The following is an 18938-nucleotide window of genomic DNA, read 5'->3' as shown; positions in this document are numbered from 1 at the left end:
AATTTTAGGCCCATAGTCACCCCTGACTGTAGGAAGTGCAGGAAACGGCCCAGCTGAAATTCCTCCGTTGGGGCCTTCCTGGCCTCACACCACGCAACATATTTTCGCCATATGCGGTGATAATGGTTTGCGGTTACTTCTTTCCTAGCTTTAATCAGCGTAGGAATGACTTCCTCCGGTTTGCCCTTTTCCTTCAGGATCCGGTGTTCAACCGCCATTCCGTCAAACGCAGCCGCGGTAAGTCTTGGAACAGACAGGGCCCCTGCTGCAGCAGGTCCTGTGAGCGGCAGAGGCCATGGGTCCTCTGAGATCATTTCTTGAAGTTCCGGGTACCAAGCTCTTCTTGGCCAATCCGGAACAATGAGTATAGTCCTTACTCCTCTTCTACTTATTATCCTCAGTACCTTTGGTATGAGAGGAAGAGGAGGGAACATATAAACCGACCGGTACACCCACGGTGTCACTAGAGCGTCCACAGCTTTCGCCTGAGGGTCTCTCGACCTGGCGCAATATCTTTCAAGCTTTTTGTTTAGGCGGGACGCCATCATGTCCACCTGTGGCCTTTCCCAACGGTTTACAATCATTTGGAAGACTTCTGGATGAAGTCCCCACTCTCCCGGGTGGAGGTCGTGCCTGCTGAGGAAGTCTGCTTCCCAGTTGTCCACTCCCGGAATGAACACTGCTGACAGTGCTAACACGTGATTTTCCGCCCATCGGAGAATCCTTGTGGCTTCTGCCATCGCCGTCCTGCTTCTCGTGCCGCCCTGCCGGTTTACATGGGCGACCGCCGTGATGTTGTCTGACTGGATCAGTACCGGCTGGTTTTGAAGCAGGGGTTTTGCCTGACTTAGGGCATTGTAAATGACCATCAGTTCCAGAATATTTATGTGCAGGGAAGTCTCCTGACTTGACCATAGTCCTTGGAAGTTTCTTCCCTGTGTGACTGCCCCCCAGCCTGGAAGGCTGGCATCCGTGGTCACCAGGACCCAGTCCTGTATGCCGAATCTGCGGCCCTCTTGAAGATGAGCACTCTGCAGCACCACAGCAGAGACACCCTGGTCCTTGGAGACAGGGTTATCAGCCGATGCATCTGAAGATGCGCTCCGGACCACTTGTCCAATAGGTCCCACTGAAAGGTTCTTGCATGGAACCTGCCGAATGGAATTGCTTCGTAGGAAGCTACCATCTTTCCCAGGATCCGCGTGCAGTGATGCACCGACACCTGTTTTGGTTTTAGGAGGCCTCTGACTAGAGATGACAGCTCCTTGGCCTTCTCCTCCGGGAGAAACACTTTTTTCTGTTCTGTGTCCAGAACCATCCCCAGGAACAGTAGACGTGTCGTAGGGATCAGCTGTGACTTTGGAATATTTAGAACCCAGCCTTGCTGTTGTAGCACCTCCCGAGATAGTGCTACCCCGACCAACAACTGCTCCCTGGACCTCGCCTTTAACAGGAGATCAAAACTTAACCTCACTCGCAAGAGTGGGTATGCCACGCGCTTGACAGAGTTGATTCTCCTCTAGCAGCTGAAAAAAATTAGAACGTCACTCCAAACTGAACACAATATGCAATTGTACTCTAGGTACCACTAAGCGCTGTCTTTGGTACCTAGAGTACAATTGCATATTTATCAGGAGATCGTCCAAGTACGGGATAATTAAAACTCCCTTCTTTCGAAGGAGTATCATCATTTCGGCCATTACCTTGGTAAAGACCCTCGGAGCCGTGGATAGACCGAACGGCAACGTCTGGAATTGGTAATGACAATCCTGTACCACAAATCTGAGGTACTCCTGGTGAGGATGGTAAATGGGGACATGCAGGTAAGCATCCTTGATGTCCAGTGATAACATGTAATCCCCCTCGTCCAGGCTTGCAATAATCGCCCTGAGCGATTCCATCTTGAACTTGAATTTTTTTTATATATGTGTTCAAAGATTTCAAATTTAATATGGGTCTCACCGAACCGTCCGGTTTCGGTACCACAAACATTGTGGAATAGTAACCCCGTCCTTGTTGAAGTAGGGGCACCTTTACTATCACCTGTTGTGAATACAGCTTGTGAATTGCCTGTAACACTGCCTTCCTGCCTGAGGGAGTGGTTGGTAAGGCAGATTTGAGGAAACGGCGGGGGGGAGACGTCTCGAATTCCAGCTTGTACCCCTGAGATACTATTTGAAAGATCCAGGGATCCACCCGTGAGCGAGCCCACTGATTGCTGAAATATTTGAGACGGGCCCCCACCGTACCTGGCTCCGCCTGTGGAGCCCCAGCGTCATGCTGTGGACTTAGAGGAAGCGGGGGAGGACTTTTGTTCCTGGGAACTGGCTGTATGCTGCAGCTTTTTCCCCCTACCTCTGCCTCTGGGCAGAAAGGACGCGCCCTTAACCCGCTTGCCCCTATTGGCCCGAAAGGACTGTACCTGATAATACGGTGCTTTCTTTTGCTGTGAGGGAACATGGGGTAAAAATGTAGACTTCCCAGCTGTTGCTGTGGAAACGAGGTCCGAGAGACCATCCCCGAACAACTCCTCACCCTTATAAGGCAGAACTTCCATGTGCCTTTTGGAATCTGCATCTCCTGTCCACTGCCGAGTCCATAACCCTCTCCTGGCAGAAATGGACATTGCACTAATTTTGGATGCCAGCCGGCAAATATCCCTCTGTGCATCCCTCATGTATAAAAGTGCGTCTTTAATATGCTCTACGGTTAGCAATATAGTGTCCCTGTCTAGGGTATCAATATTTTCCGACAGGGAATCTGACCACGCAGCTGCAGCACTGCACATCCATGCTGACGCAATAGCTGGTCTCAGTATAACACCTGTGTGTGTATATATAGACTTCAGGATAGCCTCCTGCTTTCTATCAGCAGATTCCTTCAGGGCGGCCGTATCCGGAGACGGTAGTGCCACCTTCTTTGACAAGCGTGTGAGCGCTTTATCCACCCTAGGGGATGTTTCCCAGCGTGACCTATCCTCTGGCGGGAAAGGGTACGCCATTAGTAACCTCTTAGAAATTACCAGTTTCTTATCAGGAGAAGCCCACGCTTCTTCACACACGTCATTTAACTCCTCAGATTGAGGAAAAGCTACTGGTAGTTTTTTCTCTCCAAACATAATACCCTTTTTAGTGGTACCGGGGGTAACATCAGAAATGTGCAACACATTTTTCATTGCCTCAATCATGTAACGTGTGGCCCTATAGAAGTTATAGTAGTCTCATCGTCGTCGACACTGGAGTCAGTATCCGTGTCGACATCTGTGTCTGCCATCTGAGGTAGCGGGCGTTTTAGAGCCCCTGATGGCTTTTGAGACGCCTGGGCAGGCACAGGCTGAGAAGCCGGCTGTCCCATAGTAGGTATGTCGTCAAACCTTTTATGCAAGGAGTCGACACTGTCGCGTAATTCCTTCCACAGAACCATCCACTCAGGTGTCGACCCCGCAGGGGGTGACATCACATTTACAGGCATTTGCTCCGCCTCCACATAAGCCTCCTCATCAAACATATCGACACAGCCGTACCGACACACCGCATACACACAGGGAATGCTCTGACAGAGGACAGGACCCCACAAAGCCCTTTGGGGAGACAGAGAGAGAGTATGCCAGCACACACCAGAGCGCTATATAATACAGGGACTAACTGAATTATATCCCCTTATAGCTGCTATATATATATATATATATTTCAATCCCTGCGCTGCATATCCATGTTTTCCAAAGTCTCTTTGAAATTATTGTTCCAGTGCTGCTCAATCCAGCTCCCAGCCAGGGAGCAAACGGTATTGGTGCTAAAAACAAATCAAGAGAGCGCACTGACGAAGACTGTGATTGGTCGAAACGCGTTGGGCGTGGCTACTTGCTGAGGACGTTGTGACGTCACCCGCCGGGTCCGGAGCCGACGAGACAGTTCCAGCTCGATTGAGCACAACACGGATGGTCTTGTGAACTTCACGGAGCTTGGAAGTTTTAACTGCAATGTATGTGGATATTGCTTTTTTCTATATAAAGTGAATGATTTTACGTTTACCAGTGCGCTCTCCTGATTTGTTTTTAGCATATATATATATATATATATATATATATATATATATATATATATATATATATATACACATACATATATATATATATATATATATATATATATATACACACACACACACACACACATATATACACACACATACATATATACACACACATACATACACATATATACATAAATTAGGTTTAATATGTAATTAATCAATAATCAAATAGTCCCAGATAAAAATATTTTTAAAAAAATCAGATGTTAGTCAATTGACTTATGATTAGAAGGACATGCCATCTTGCTCACTGCTTATATTAGTCATCCATTTGTATTAGTAAGTTAGTCCATTATTAATAGGATCCAATGTAATGAGCGCGATTCCTCAGATGTCACTGGTAGTTTCTCTCCTACCTCCCTTACGTAGTAATTTGCGGGGGCTTTACATATTGGAGACCAATGTTTATAACTGAAGAACAAAAAGGATCCAACAGGGACTTAATAGCCGGGAAGCGCTCCCTCTCCTTTCTTACTTAGACAGCTGTTGCGCCAGTGTATCAATGTCCACAGCGAAGCATACGGCTGTTGGTGAGCGCTGGTTCGCACCGATTGCAGCCCGATTTTAGAGTGGTCTCTATTTTCCTATCCCCTGGAGTCTTTTACCGTGAAAGAGCCCGCAGCAGGAAGCACTGCCTTTTTAGAAAGGCGAGAGATGGAGACACCCACTGCTGGAGATTCTTCCCAGAATTTCCTGCCTTCAGGGGCAAAAGGAAAGGTATTTAAAAACCTCTTGGACACCTGATATTTTTTATTTGGATTTTTCCAGGCTAATTTAAATAAATCTAGTTCTTTAGCATGAGGAAATTTGACAGTCAGTTTGTCTTGTGGGAGGAAAAATGACTGCTGAGTAGCAGCATCCTCCAGGAGGAGCTTATATGAGGGGTTCAATACCCTGTGTAGGGGTGGAGTACCCCACTTATGGGGTCCACATCATCCTGTTATCGTCAGTATCTGATAGAAGTGCAAGTAAAGCAGATTTTTGTGCACCTGCAGTGGTCGGGGGAGGGGGGGATGTTTTGCAGCTAGATTTGCCATTGCTTGTTGGAGTTCCTGAGTTTTATTGGCATTTGCAGTGAGTTGAGGTAATCTTTAAACTGGCCAGGTCTCCTAAGTGTTTGTAGCCAGTCTCACGCAGGGGTCAAAGCAGGTCGTCCCCCCAGGAGGGACCCGTACGCCTCACCCGCGCTTCTGTCGCACAGTGAACCGGAGGACCCCCCTAGCCTGTACTCACCACCGATGATCACCTTCAGGCAGTGTTAGGGGTGTGCGGCATGCTGCAGCTGCGACAGCCAAGGCGCTATGCCCCGCTGAACAAACAGCCCCTCATGAGGGTGGTCCTGCAGCGGGGAAGCGGCTCTGAACATCAAGAGGCCAGAGGCCGTCTCCCCCCCTTCCCCCCACGGTGCAGGGATGCTGTTGCCCAAACAGCATACCAAAAGAAATAAAAGTTTTAAAAGAAAATGAAGAAAAACTCTGGAGCTTGCAGAGTGTGCATCATCTCCTGAGGGCACTTTTTTCTAAACTGACCTGTAGGAGGAGGCATAGAGAGGAACCAGCACACCCAGTTGAAGAATTTAAAGTGCACTGGCTCCTTTGAACCAGTCTATACCCCATCGTACTAATTCTGTCCCCAATATCCCTTATGGACGCTAGAGAAAGATTGATATAAAACACCTATACTCACAGTAAAAATAATATTTGGCAACAAATTTTCTGGTCAGACCTATGAAGCCTGTCATACTGTGTAATAGCAAGATCTTATCTACATATTTTGTACACACACTGTCAATGCTGGACATGGGTTTGTCACTGGCATCCAAAGAGCCCTGTGAAGGTGCTAGAGCTTGTATCATTTGGTGGCTGTCTTTTAAAGTGAATGCCATGTTATAATCCTTAAGTGAAAAGTACATCACAGTGGTGATGGTGAGATGCAGTAATTCCCAAGCTAGCTGCCTTAATGACATCACAGGGTAGGTCCAGACTTGGTAACTTGCATGCACTGGGTGATAACGATGGTGCCGTGTGTTTGTGTTGATCATTTGCTAAAGTTATTTGCAAGGTATACACGGTGAGCTCTGCATGACATTTGTATGGTTTATTATAAGGCGTACAGGAAAAATAACTACTATTGTATCATGCTTTCTGAACTCCATTAAAGTTAGTCCCAGTCAGAGGCCTATTATCAGTTTTATTTTGCGGTGATAATTCTCTAATTTCAATAACTGTCTGTCATAGTGTCCGGAGATACAGGGGACATGATTAGGGGAATGGCTAGATCAAGAAAGGACTCTAAGTTTGCCAGGGCAATTTAGGAGATGGCAGGCCCAACTTCTTAAATTGCTAAGAGCCAGCAAAGACAGTATAAAACCAGATATTTCTGATGAGACATCCAGTCAAGAAAATATTCTACCTTTAAAATCTGTGTGTGATTGCAATCATCTTTAGTAGTTAAATAATGAAAGTTTACAGGAATGATTAATAATCTTACATTTAATGGAGACATCCAATCATACAATTTCTATATTACAAATGCCACATTCTGCACTTACCTTCTTACGCTCCGTGGTGAGCACAGTTGCTTTGTCTTGAAGCTGCACAACAGAAGACCTAGAGTTAATAATTCTTCATTGTAGTCTCACCACATTGTCATTTAAAATGTTTAACCACACTCACCTTCTGTATGATCTCCGCTGACATTCCCACCAGTTCTCCCAAATCCATGGCTTCTGTAGAGCCCTGCCATGAAATATATACAGGATACAGAATGATTTCAAGACAAAGACATAATAAGAGGTCACCAGAAATCAATACATTTAACATACTCACAGCTGCCCCTGCTTGTGGTGTAGGATTGGCCTGAACAGAAATGCCAGCCTGAGGTTTCAGAGTCGCCAGAGCTGTAAAGTGACCAAACAAATGGGGAGAAAAAAACACCTGTCAGCAAGAAGCTACTTTATGGTAAAATTATACATTTATATTCAGCCTTATACATTAATCATGTCGGGCAGGGCACCATAAGCCTCATCATTTGCAGAGCAATCAAAAGGTCCCTCTTCAACTAAATAAAATACTCAAATGCAGCTGACAGCTGTATCAATGTTTAAAGTATCATGATGCTCCCTTCTAGTTTGAGCTTCCACAGGACCTGAGGGTATTATGGATATCAGAGGAAACAGATACAAGAAGAGAAACGTCCACGTGACCATTAGAGCATCCACCAACAGAGATCATGGTTCTCTCGTCTAGGAGAGTTAACGAGGTAGCTTATGATGGAGGCTTGACGCAATCATGTCTATATCTTAACAGCCGCACCAACTAACTAGCATGAAAAACATGTCGGGGTGCAAGAGACCGTTTTCCCAAGTGGACATCCTGTCGACTTAGAAAGCCAGCTTCCCAGTTTTGGACTTCGGGGATATGTACTGCTGACAGCGCCGGAAGGTGACGCACGGCCCAAATAAGTATGCAGGGGACCTTCAAGGCAGCCTTGCTGTGTGTACACTTCTGATGGTTTATGTATGCAACTGTAGTTGCATTAACAGACTGTATTTTGACAGGGACTTTGCATAGCAGAGTCCTGTAGCTGGCACTGATCTCCAGGATGTCACTGCTTCCCTGACGCGAAGACTTGCCTTGATCATGAGAAAGACGCAGACCTGAACCCAGAAGGTCAACCACTGTCTAAGTGTATGGACTAAAGCCACCATGTGAGTGACGTATCTCTCTGAACAGAAGAATCTTTTGTGACTGAAGAATGAGGTAGGAGTGGTTCCACAGGGCTAGCATCTCCAGTTGAATGGGTCTGGAGTGGAACTGAGCATACTGACCAGATTTCCAACACTTGCATGCAAGAGGAGGCACTAATGGGGAAAGCCATTGACAGAGGAGGGGCCAAACTCTGTTCTATGGGAAGGAAGACCCGTTGAAGACTGGAATTGAGCAAGGCCCCCTGATGAAGCATCTCCTGCAATGGAATCAGATGACTTGCATTCACTTATCAGCCAGCCATGTGCCTGAAGAATTTCCACATTGAGACGAAGGTGCTACTGAAGCTGTTCCGAAGACAGAGCCAGAATGAGTAAGTCGTTGATAGAAGGTAGGCTGACCATATTATCCCTTTAACCTGGGACACTCATGAATTACACAGGTTCTGTGGCTAGCTGACTACAAGCCTGCTTTTCACCTGGTTTTAAGCAGCCACAGAACCTGTGAAATTCATGAGTGTACCAGGTTAAAGGGATAATATGGTCATCCTAGATAAGGAAGAATGCGCACGCCCTTACTCCACAGAAAGGCCATTATCTTCGTGCGTAGTGTTTTTGAAAGACCAAAGGGTAATGCCAAACACTGATAGTGGTCTGCCTTGAATACAAATCTGAGGAATCTCTGATGGTATTCCCAGATAAGAACATGTAAATATGCATCCTGAACATCCAGGGAGGCCATAAAGTCCACTGGCTCCAAGGTCAGTAGGATAGAGCGAAGTGACTCCATCCAAAATCTGGGAACCCTAAGGTACGGCTTGAGGGACATGAAGTTCAAGATCATACAAAATAGAGACGTCTATTTTTGACCTAAGAAGAGAGTGGTGTAGAATCCAGTTCCTTGCTGTGCACAAGGAACTAGGATAATCATGCAGTCAGCCAAAAGAGACCAAATTGAGGACTGTAGGGCCTCTGCTTTTTCTGTATGTAGGGGAAGGCCAGTTGAAAAAAATTGAGTGGGAGGCCAGTCCCGAAATGAGAAGCTGTACGCCCAACTCATAGGTCAAGATGTTGAAGAAAAGCAGAAGAATGACGCCCACACTGGCAGATCCCAGGTTGACTGCAGGTTTGGGAGCCGGATGATGGGTTTTGTGGCCCTGGAAGGCTTCGAAGGGGTACTCTGCAATCTGGGAGTAATAGTATCCCTTCACTTTCCCCTGTGGACAAAAGAACCTAAAGGAATATGACCGAGACTTGGGAGCCACGGATGGTAAGGAGGCAGTTTTGGACGCTGCCACAATTTTATCCAGTTTCGGGCCAAAGAAGACATCGATCGAATAAGGCAGAGCTTCAAGACACCTCTTGGAATCCGAATATGCTCTCCAGAAAGGGCCCTTGTTGGTTGCCACAGCAGAAGCAGACACTTAAGAGACTAGGAGGCTAAAATCAATTGCTGCAGGGGTGTTCCCTGGAGTTTTCCATTTAGCCCTGTCAATGGTAGAGGATAAAAGCTCAAAATGCACTTTCAGATTAGAAAGCATTTATTAGGGCAAAGCCAGGTTTCAGCTAGGAGGTCCTCCAATTGTAAAGAAGGGTGTAATACTGCGGCTTCCCTAGTTTTACAAGTAAACAGTGGCACCTCTTGTGGAGATGTCGCATCAGAATAAGTAGAACAGACTTGACTGCTTTAAATAAAAGCATGAACATCTGACACTGAGCATCCATCCTCTGTTATAGGAGGTCTCCACTTCGGAAGTGACAGATAAGGACCCCTCCTGTTCAAAAGAGTCATCCAAGTCAGTGATCCCCTGAGCTAAGTGGAGTAGAGCTATCCTATCCAGCAGCTTTACAGTTTGACAGATGTTGCAGCATGTGTTGTAATGCAGTGAATACATGTATGAGGCCTTCAAATGGCTAAGAAAGGCCTAGATGAAAACCAAAGGGCCACCGCTAAAGAATGTCCAATTAGGAGACACAGCATGTGGCATAAAGTGAAGGCAATGAATGTCTGTATACTACCAACAAGCAATGAGTGGCGTCAGTAAACCACCAACAATGAGTGGTGTAATTAAAATAACAGTCTGCATGTTATAAAAAGGGACAGAAAATGTAGCAGTAAAATAGATAAGAGATTGATTGGATAAAGAAAATCAGGAGATTAGTAAATGTACACAAATACTTTCAAAGCCAATAGTAGGCGCAAAGTTCAACAACTTGACCCCAATAGGGGAGGGGGTGGTGATATGGTCGCATGTACCTTTACTTAGGTATTACAAAGTGAAAAATATGTTGTATTGAAGTAAAGGAGGCAGTGTTGAAAAAAATAAAAACAAAAACACAGGAAAAATAAAACATGCAATGCGAAGATTGGGTGTAAATTGTGCTATATTGCGGTAGAGTTACACTTACAGTGTGAGTGGAGATGTCCCAGTGTAACGTGAATTTAGACTTGGCAAATATTTTTGGCAAATTTTTAATTGAGGACGGGGTGGTGTTACCAGGATCACCTGTTTTTACCTACACAGGACCTACAGAAGCATTGGTAACAGACAGGACACTTAAATCAGACTAAAGTTTCAAGAGACCAACAAGGACATCTATTGATAATGTCTTCAGATATCTGGTTACTGTGCAGAAGTGTAAAGGGGGGTACTCACGGAGCGATAAGCTAAGCAATCTGACTAGATTGCCTAGATTTTAAGCATGATCTGTCCGTGTGTACCCCCCACAGCGATAGCGATGAGCTGCGCTATCGCTGGTGCTAGATTGCCCGCTGGGTGAAATGAGCGTGTGTGTGTCCCCACCGCACGCTCAGCACACATCTCTCCCCATATCTGCTTGTGAATACAGGCCTTAACACCTTGTGGTTCAAAGAAGACTATATCATGTCAATCCAATCTTAATTCAATCTGCTAAAAGATTTGCAGGTGTAGCAGAGAAAATCTACTTTCCAGCTTTCCACCCATGAAAGGAATACCACCATGGTTGCAGGAACATTCTTCTGTGCTCACTACACAGCCTCCTTGTGCTGGGCTAGAATGATCAATGATAACCTCCAGGAATCAGTCCCATACGACCCACGTCAGGCATCCAAAAGCCACTGTGATTGTGAAAATACTATAAATACTGAAAATAAAAAATCTGAACTAGGTCTGAATAGTGTAACTGATCGAAACACATTCACGATGATGACACTTAAATGCTGCAAATTGGTGTTGACCTGCAATTGAAAATTTTTCAAGGGATTGCTACTCAATAGGTAGAAAGACACAGAAAGATAGTTACCTTCACGTGCAGCTGTTACCTCCTTGGTGAGACGGGCTATGACACGACAAGCAGCATCGTGTTGATAGAGAGCATGAGAAAGTTCTTGGCGAGTGGTCTGTAGCTGCTGTCGCAGAGTAAAGCTATGCAGCATTACAGCATCCTAGAAATAAAGATGACTACGTTCAAACATTTGCAATGACTTAAGTAAAATACGTTTGCTAACAGAAACAAAAAAATCCTGACAGCTCAGTGTTTTTGTTTGATAAGAAAGTACAGCAGCCCCCAGTTTCAGCCATTGTTGACTTGGGCTGCCATAATCTTTTCTCAGAGCAACAGTATATACAATGTATGTAGTGTAGTTTGTTTTCCACAGCAATGGCTTCACAGAAAAAATAGGATTTTAGTACCTACCGGTAAATCCTTTTCTCCTAGTCCGTAGAGGATGCCGGGGACTCCAAAAGGACCATGGGGTATAGGCGGGATCCGCAGGAGCTTGGGCACACTGAAAAGACTTTGACTGGGTGTGAACTGGCTCCTCCCTCTATGCCCCTCCTCCAGATCTCAGTTATAGGAACTGTGCCCAGGAGAGACGGACATTTCGAGGAAAGGATTTTTGTTTAAACTAAGGGCGAGAAACCTACAAGCCCACACCACAAACATACCGTACAACCGGAGTAACAGTAAACCAGATAACAGTATGAATTAACAACAGCAACAAGCTGAAAACAACAAATACACAACCCGTGTGTAAACGAATTTAACCAGCAAGAATACACTGCAAGTAACATTCCGCACTGGGATGGGCGCCCAGCATCCTCTACGGACTAGGAGAAAAGGATTTACCGGTAGGTACTAAAATCCTATTTTCTCTTACGTCCTAGAGGATGCTGGGGACTCCAAAAGTTTATACCAAAGCTCCAGAACGGGCGGGAGAGTGCGGACAACTCTGCAGCACCGATTGAGCAAACATGAGGTCCTCCTCAGCCAGGGTATCAAACTTGTAAAACTTAGCAAAGGTGTTTGAACCCGACCACGTAGCTGCTCGGCAAAGCTGAAGTGCCGAGACCCCTCGGGCAGCCGCACAAGATGAGCCCACTTTCCTGGCAGAATGGGCCTTTACTGACTTCGTCACCGGTAGCCCAGCCGAAGAATGAGCTTGCTGAATCGTACTACAAATCCAGCGTGCAATAGTCTGCTTAGAAGCAGGATGACCAATCTTGTTGGAAGCATAGAGGACAAACAGCGCCTCTGTTTTCCAGGCAACAGCCGTTCTGGCGACGTAAATTTTCAAAGCTCTCACAACATCAAGAGACTTTGGAACTGCCACAGCATCCATAGCAACAGGTACCACAATAGGTTGGTTAATGTGAAACGAAGAAACCTTCGGCAGAAATTGTTGACGAGTCCTCAATTCCGTTCTATCCGAATGGAAGATCAAGTACGGACTCTTGTGAGATAAGGCCGCCAACTCTGACACTCGCCTGGCAGACGCCAGAGCCAACAGCATGACTACCTTCCAAGTGAGAAACTTTAACTCAACCTTACACAAAGGTTCAAACCAGGAAGACATAAGAAACTGCAAGACCACTTCAAGATCCCATGGCGCCACAGGGGGCACAAACGGAGGGTGGATATGCATCACTCCCTTCACAAAAGTCTGAACCTCTGGAAGGACAGCCAATTCCTTTTGAAAGAAAATAGATAAAGCCGAAATCTGCACTTTGATGGAACCCAATTTCAGGCCTGCATCGACGTCTGCCTGCAAAAAATGGAGAAACCGACCCAAGTGAAATTCCTCCGCAGGAGCAGTTTTGGTCTCACACCACGAAACATACTTTCTCCAAATACGGTGATAATGTTTCACCGTAACCTCCTTTCTTGCCTTAAGGAGAGTGGGAATGACCTCCCCGGAAATACCTTTTCGAGCTAAGATTTGGTGCTCAACTACCATGCCGTCAAACGCAGCCGCGGTAAGTCTGGAAACACGCATGGTCCCTGCAATAACAGGTCCTCTCTTAGAGGAAGCGGCCAAGGATCTTCCACAAGTAATTCCTGAAGATCCGGATACCAGGCCCTTCTTGGCCAATCTGGAACGACGAGAATCGCCTGAACCCTTGCTCGTCGAATGATTCCCAGCACCTTCGGAATGAGAGGAAGTGGAGGGAACACATACACCGACTGAAACACCCACGGAGTCACCAGGGCGTCCACTGCACTGGCTTGGGGGTCCCTTGACCTGGAACAATACCGCGGAAGCTTCTTGTTGAGGCGAGACACCATCATGTCGATCAGCGGAATTCCCCAACGCTTCGTCACATCTGCAAATATCTCTTGGTGAAGAGCCCATTTTCCCGGATGGAGATCGTGTCTGCTGAGGAAGTCTGCTTCCCAGTTGTCCACTCCCGGAAGGAAGACTGCTGACAGAGCGCTCACGTGTTGTTCTGCCCAGCGAAGGATTCTTGTGGCCTCCGCCATAGCCGCCCTGCTCCTTGTTCCGCCTTGACTGTTTATATGCGCCACCGCTGTTATGTTGTCTGACTGGATCAGGACAGGTCGACCCTGAAGAAGGCTTTTTGTTTGTAGCAGGCAGTTTTAAATGGCTCTTAATTCGAGAACATTTATGTGGAGACAAGATTCCTGGAGCGACCATTTCCCCTGGAAATTTCTTCCTTGGGTGACTGCGCCCCAGCCTCGGAGACTTGCATCTGTTGTCAGTAGGACCCAGTCCTGGGTTCCGAACCAGCGCCCTCCTAGGTGGTGAGAACTTTGTAGCCAACACAGGAGAGAAATCCTGGACTTGGAAGATAGACTTATCTTCCTATGCATGTGCAGGTGAGACCCGGACCATTTGCTCAGCAGATCCCACTGAAACACCCGGGCATGAAACCTGCCAAACGGGATGGCTTCGTACGCCGCAACCATTTTCCCCAGAACCCGAGTACATTGATGAATCGACACACTTGTCGGCCTCAGAAGCTCCCTGACCATCGTCTGTAGTTCCAGAGCTTTGTCTTCCGGAAGAAACACACTCCGTGTCTAGAATCATGCCCAGAAACGGCAGCCGAGTGGTCGGAATCAACTGAGACTTTGGCAAATTTAGCACCCAACCGTGTTGTCGCAGAACCGACAGAGACAAATTCACATTTCTCAACAATCGTTCCTTGGACCTCGCATTTATCAGGAGATCGTCCAAGTACGGGATAATTGTAACCCCCTGCTTGTGAAGGAGAACCATAATTTCTGCCATGACTTTGGGCTTTCCACGGCCCCGAGGATTTTCACCAAACGGCAACGTCTGAAATTGGTAATGAAAATCCTGTATCGCAAACCTGAGGAAAGCTTGATGCGGAGGATATATCGGGACGTTTAAGTAGGCATCCTTTATGTCGACTGACGCCATAAAATCCCCCCCTTCTAGGCTGGAAATCACAGCTCGAAGAGATTCCATCTTGAACTTGAAATCTTTCAAGTATGGATTGAGGGATTTTATGTTCAGAATCGGTCTGACCGAACCATCCGGTTTCGGTACTACAAAGAGGCTCGAGTAGAACCCCTCCCCTCGTTGGGACGGGGGAACATGAACAATGACACTCTGTTGACACAACTTTTGTATTGCTGCCTTCATCACCTCCCTGTCCGGAAGAGACACTGGTAAGGACGAAATGAAAAACCGGTGAGGGGGCATCTCCTGAAACTCCAGCCTGTATCCCTGACATACTATATCTAGGACTCAAGGATCTAGGCCTGATTGAACCCAGACCTGACTGAAGATCCGCAGACGGCCCCCACCAGTCCGGACTCGCCCAGGGAAGCCCCAGCGTCATGCGGTGGACTTGGTAGAGGCGGGGGAGGACTTTTGGTCCTGGGCGCCTGATACTGCAGCGACTTTCTTCCCCTTCCTCTACCCTTTGAAGCGAGGAAGGACGAACCTTTTCCACGCTTGTATTTATTTGGAAGAAAGGACTGCATCTGCTGATGGGGTGCCTTTTTCTGCTGCGTGGGAACATAAGGAAGAAAAGATGACTTACCCGCCGTCGCGGTAGACACCAGGTCAGCCAGGCCGTCACCAAACAAGACACCACCTTTGAAGGGGAGAGCTTCCATAGCTTTCTTGGAGTCGGCATCAGCATTCCATTGATGGATCCACAGCGCCCGCCTGGCCGAGATCGCCATGGCATTGGCTCTTGGTCCCAAGAGACCAACATCCCTCGCCGCATCCTTCAGGTAATCTGCAGCATCCTTGATATAACCAAGAGTCAAAAGAACATTATCTATAGCAAGGGTATCCATATCAGCAGCTAAATTCTCAGCCCATTTAGCAATAGCACTACTCACCCATACCGACGCCACAGCAGGTCTGAGCAATGCACCCGTATTAGCGAAAATGGACTTCAGAGATGTCTCCAGCTTGCGATCCGCCGGATCCTTGAGAGCTGCCGTGTCAGGGGACGGAAGCACCACCTTCTTAGACAAACGGGATAGAGCCTTGTCGACATTCGGAGACGACTCACATTTTTCCCTGTCATCAGAGGGAAAAGGATACGCCATGAAAATTCTCTTGGGAATCTGCCACCTCTTGTCCGGCGACTCCCAAGCCTTTTCACAAAGAGTATTCATTTCATGAAAGGGGGGAAACTTCACCTCAGGCTTTTTCCCTTTAAACAAACAAATCCTTGTTTCCTGCACCGCAGGTTCGTCAGAGATATGTAAAACATCTTTTATAGCCACAATCATGTACTGAATACTCTTAACTATCCTTTGGTGTAAAGTAACCTCAGTGAAATCAACATCGGAATCAGAATCCGTGTCGGTATCCGTATCTACCAACTGGGTAAACGACCGCTTTTGCGACCCAGACGGGGCCTGCACCTGAGACAAAGCATCCTCCATGGATTTCCTCCACACCTGTGTCTGAGGCTCTGATTTATCTAATCTTTTAGATAAAGAGGCCACATTTGTATTAAGTGTACTTAACATTGTAAGCAAATCAGGTGTCGGCTGTGCCGACAGAGCCAACTCCAGACCCGCATCTGCGCCCCCAGCAACCTCCTCCGGGGAGTAACACTCAGCTTCAGACATGCCGACACGTAGTACCGACACACACACTGCCTCAGCTAGGGGACAGACCCACAAGGAAGCCTGGATAGAGAAAACACAGAGGGAGTATGCCAGCTCACACCCTAGCGCCCATATATCCCACCAGACGACATATGTATAAAGCGCTGCTTTAAAATACACTAAATATGCACCAAATATCTGTCTCCCCCCCCCCTGTTACTTGAAGTGGAGCTTGGAGGTCCCGGGCCAGCGTCTCATGCAGCGGTGGTGAGCTGTGCGGCTAAGCCCCGCCCCTTCCCGACGCGCTTCAGCCCGCTAAAGTTCAAACTTGAAAATGCTGGCGGGGGTACGGAAAACGGTGCCCGGGCACCGAAAATGCCTTCTGCCAGCCCTGCAAGACCCAGTAACATGCTGCCCAGGGCGCTCACCCCCAGCGCCCTGCACCCTGTGAGTGCCGTTGGTGATGTGTGTGGGAGCACGGAGCGCAGCGCTACTGCTGCGCTGTACCTCGTTACTGAAGTCTTCTGCAGTCACTGAAGTCTTCGGATCTTCTCATACTCACCCGGCTTCTTTCTTCTGGCTTCTGTGAGGGAGGTGACGGCGCGGCTCCGGGAACAAGCAGCTAGGTGAACCAAGTGATCGAACCCTCTGGAGCTAATGGTGTCCAGTAGCCTAAGAAGCAGAGCCCTTGACTAAGTAGAAGTAGGTCTGACTTCTCTCCCCTCAGTCCCTCGATGCAGGGAGCCTGTAGCAAGCAGGTCTCCCTGAAAATAAAAAACCTAACAAAAGTGTTTTCTAGAGAAACTCAGGAGAGCTAACCTAGTGAGTGTCCAGTCAGTCCTGGGCACAAAGTCTAACTGAGGTCTGGAGTAGGGGCACAGAGGGAGGAGCCAGTTCACACCCAGTCAAAGTCTTTTCAGTGTGCCCAAGCTCCTGCGGATCCAGTCTATACCCCATGGTCCTTTTGGAGTCCCCAGCATCCTCTAGGACGTAAGAGAAATCTTGCTGTACCTCACAGAGGCTTTTAATTACTTTCAAACCAGTGATGTCAGATGGTCAGCAAAGAAATAAGCAACTTGTGTTTACCTGACAATTCCATTTCTAGTAAGAACTCTATAGCAGCCCTGACATATGGGATACACCCAAACAATCAAATAATCAAGCAGTGTCTATTCAGCATACCAAACACAGTGGGGGTAATTAAAATGTTATCGCCCCAGATGGAAGATCGCAGATCACCTGTTAGTGTTGGGTTAAGTCACGTAAAGCTGCTAAACCCAACTAAATCAATAGTGCAAAAGTGCAGCTTGGGCGCCAAAAAACGGATCACTTCACACATTATAACTTTTCACCCCCAGCAGCTGCGAGCTGAAATGTAGATGTCAGCAGCAGATCGCGTCCGAACAGAGCTACATTTGAATCGCCCAGTGTCTTCTGAAGGTTTGACACCCAGGTGAGGTTTGTAAAATGTATGAATGGATGACCATCTTTTGCTGATGCCGGTGCCCTGTGGGCTCAGGAGGTAGCTACTGCTTTTATGCAATATGCCCTTAATATATTTGGCACCTACCTGTAGTTATGTCATCTCTACTCCACCCTGTGTGTTTTAAGTGAAGTCTGACTTTGGACATGTGCTTTCAGGAACTACAGGTGCATGCTTGCAGCCTGATGAAACCCTCTCCAAGAAAAGATGCAACGAGTTTGGAAACTACTTTGCAGATAAAGTATCAGCCATTTGGGCTGGAATCTCCATAGTACTATCAAATGAGTACCAAACTTACAATGTAAATCACCTGTTATCCTGGACTGGCTTTGACCCAATGGATGGGTCAAATTGCCCAAATGTTGCACCCCACTACCTGTGATCTAGACCTGGCCTCAAACAAGCTCCTAATAGGGTGTATGGACATAATTGGCCCTGTATTTGCAAAAAATAGGATTTTAATTACCTACCGATAAATCCTTTTCTCGTGGTCCATAAGGGATTATTGGGGAGACTTAGTATGATGGGGTATAGACGGGGTCCAAAGGAGCCAATGTACTTTAAATTTCTTCACTGGGTGTGCTGGCTCCTCCCCCCTATGCCCCCTCCCACAGGCAGTTATAGGTAAAACAGTGGCCAAAGGAGAAAGGACACACATGAGAGAAGGAACATAATAACAAGAACTGGTGAGATTTATACACCAGCACACCACTAACATACAACAACCAGCAACGACTGGTAACAACAGCAAAAGCTGAACAGGTAACCACAAACAGAACCTGCAGAAAAGTCAACACACCGAGACGGGCGCCCAATATCCCTTATGGACTACGAGAAAAGGATTTACCGGTAGGTATTTAAAATCCTATTTCTCTAGCATCCATAAGGGATATTGGGGAGACTTAGTACGATGGTACCCATGATGGTACCGTCCCAAAGCTTCTAGGACGGGCAGGAACGTGTGGAGACTTCTGCAGCACCGCCTGCCCAAACTGGGTATCCTTTTTGGTCAGGATATCAAACCGGTAGAACTTCAGAAAAGTGTTCTTCCTGGACCAGGTAGCAGCTCGGCCTAGTTGCAAGGCTGAGACTCCACGGGCAGCCGCCCAGGATGAGCCCACCGATCTTATAGAATGGGCCTTCAGGGACTGAGGAACAGGTAAGGCTGCCGACACTTAGGCTGGTTGGATAGTAAGCCTAAGCCAACGAGCAATGGACTGCTTTGAAGCAGGACAACCCTTTTTCTGCGCATCATAGAGAACGAACAAGGAATCAGTCTTTCTGATTCGAGTCGTCCTCTTGACATAGATCTTCAAGGCTCGCACAACATCC

General features: G+C 47.1%; 1 protein-coding gene across 1 annotated transcript in view; it reads right to left on the bottom strand.

Moving 5' to 3' along the window:
* Positions 1-18938, bottom strand: part of PRPF19 (pre-mRNA processing factor 19) — a 157329-nt gene that overhangs the window by 98289 nt on the left and 40102 nt on the right. Inside the window, exons 4-7 of the mRNA XM_063958555.1 lie at positions 11084-11225; positions 6921-6991; positions 6768-6830; positions 6644-6685 (exon numbers count right to left, since the gene is read on the bottom strand). Of these exons, the coding sequence (XP_063814625.1) occupies positions 6644-6685; positions 6768-6830; positions 6921-6991; positions 11084-11225 (318 nt within the window). The remainder of the gene's footprint in view (positions 1-6643; positions 6686-6767; positions 6831-6920; positions 6992-11083; positions 11226-18938) is intronic.

The sequence above is a fragment of the Pseudophryne corroboree genome, chromosome 3, assembly GCF_028390025.1.
Source record: "Pseudophryne corroboree isolate aPseCor3 chromosome 3, aPseCor3.hap2, whole genome shotgun sequence".
NCBI classification, from domain to species: Eukaryota; Metazoa; Chordata; class Amphibia; order Anura; family Myobatrachidae; genus Pseudophryne; species Pseudophryne corroboree.
The sequence above is the reverse complement of the archived record's forward strand: the minus strand, read 5'-3'. Positions and strand labels throughout refer to the sequence as shown.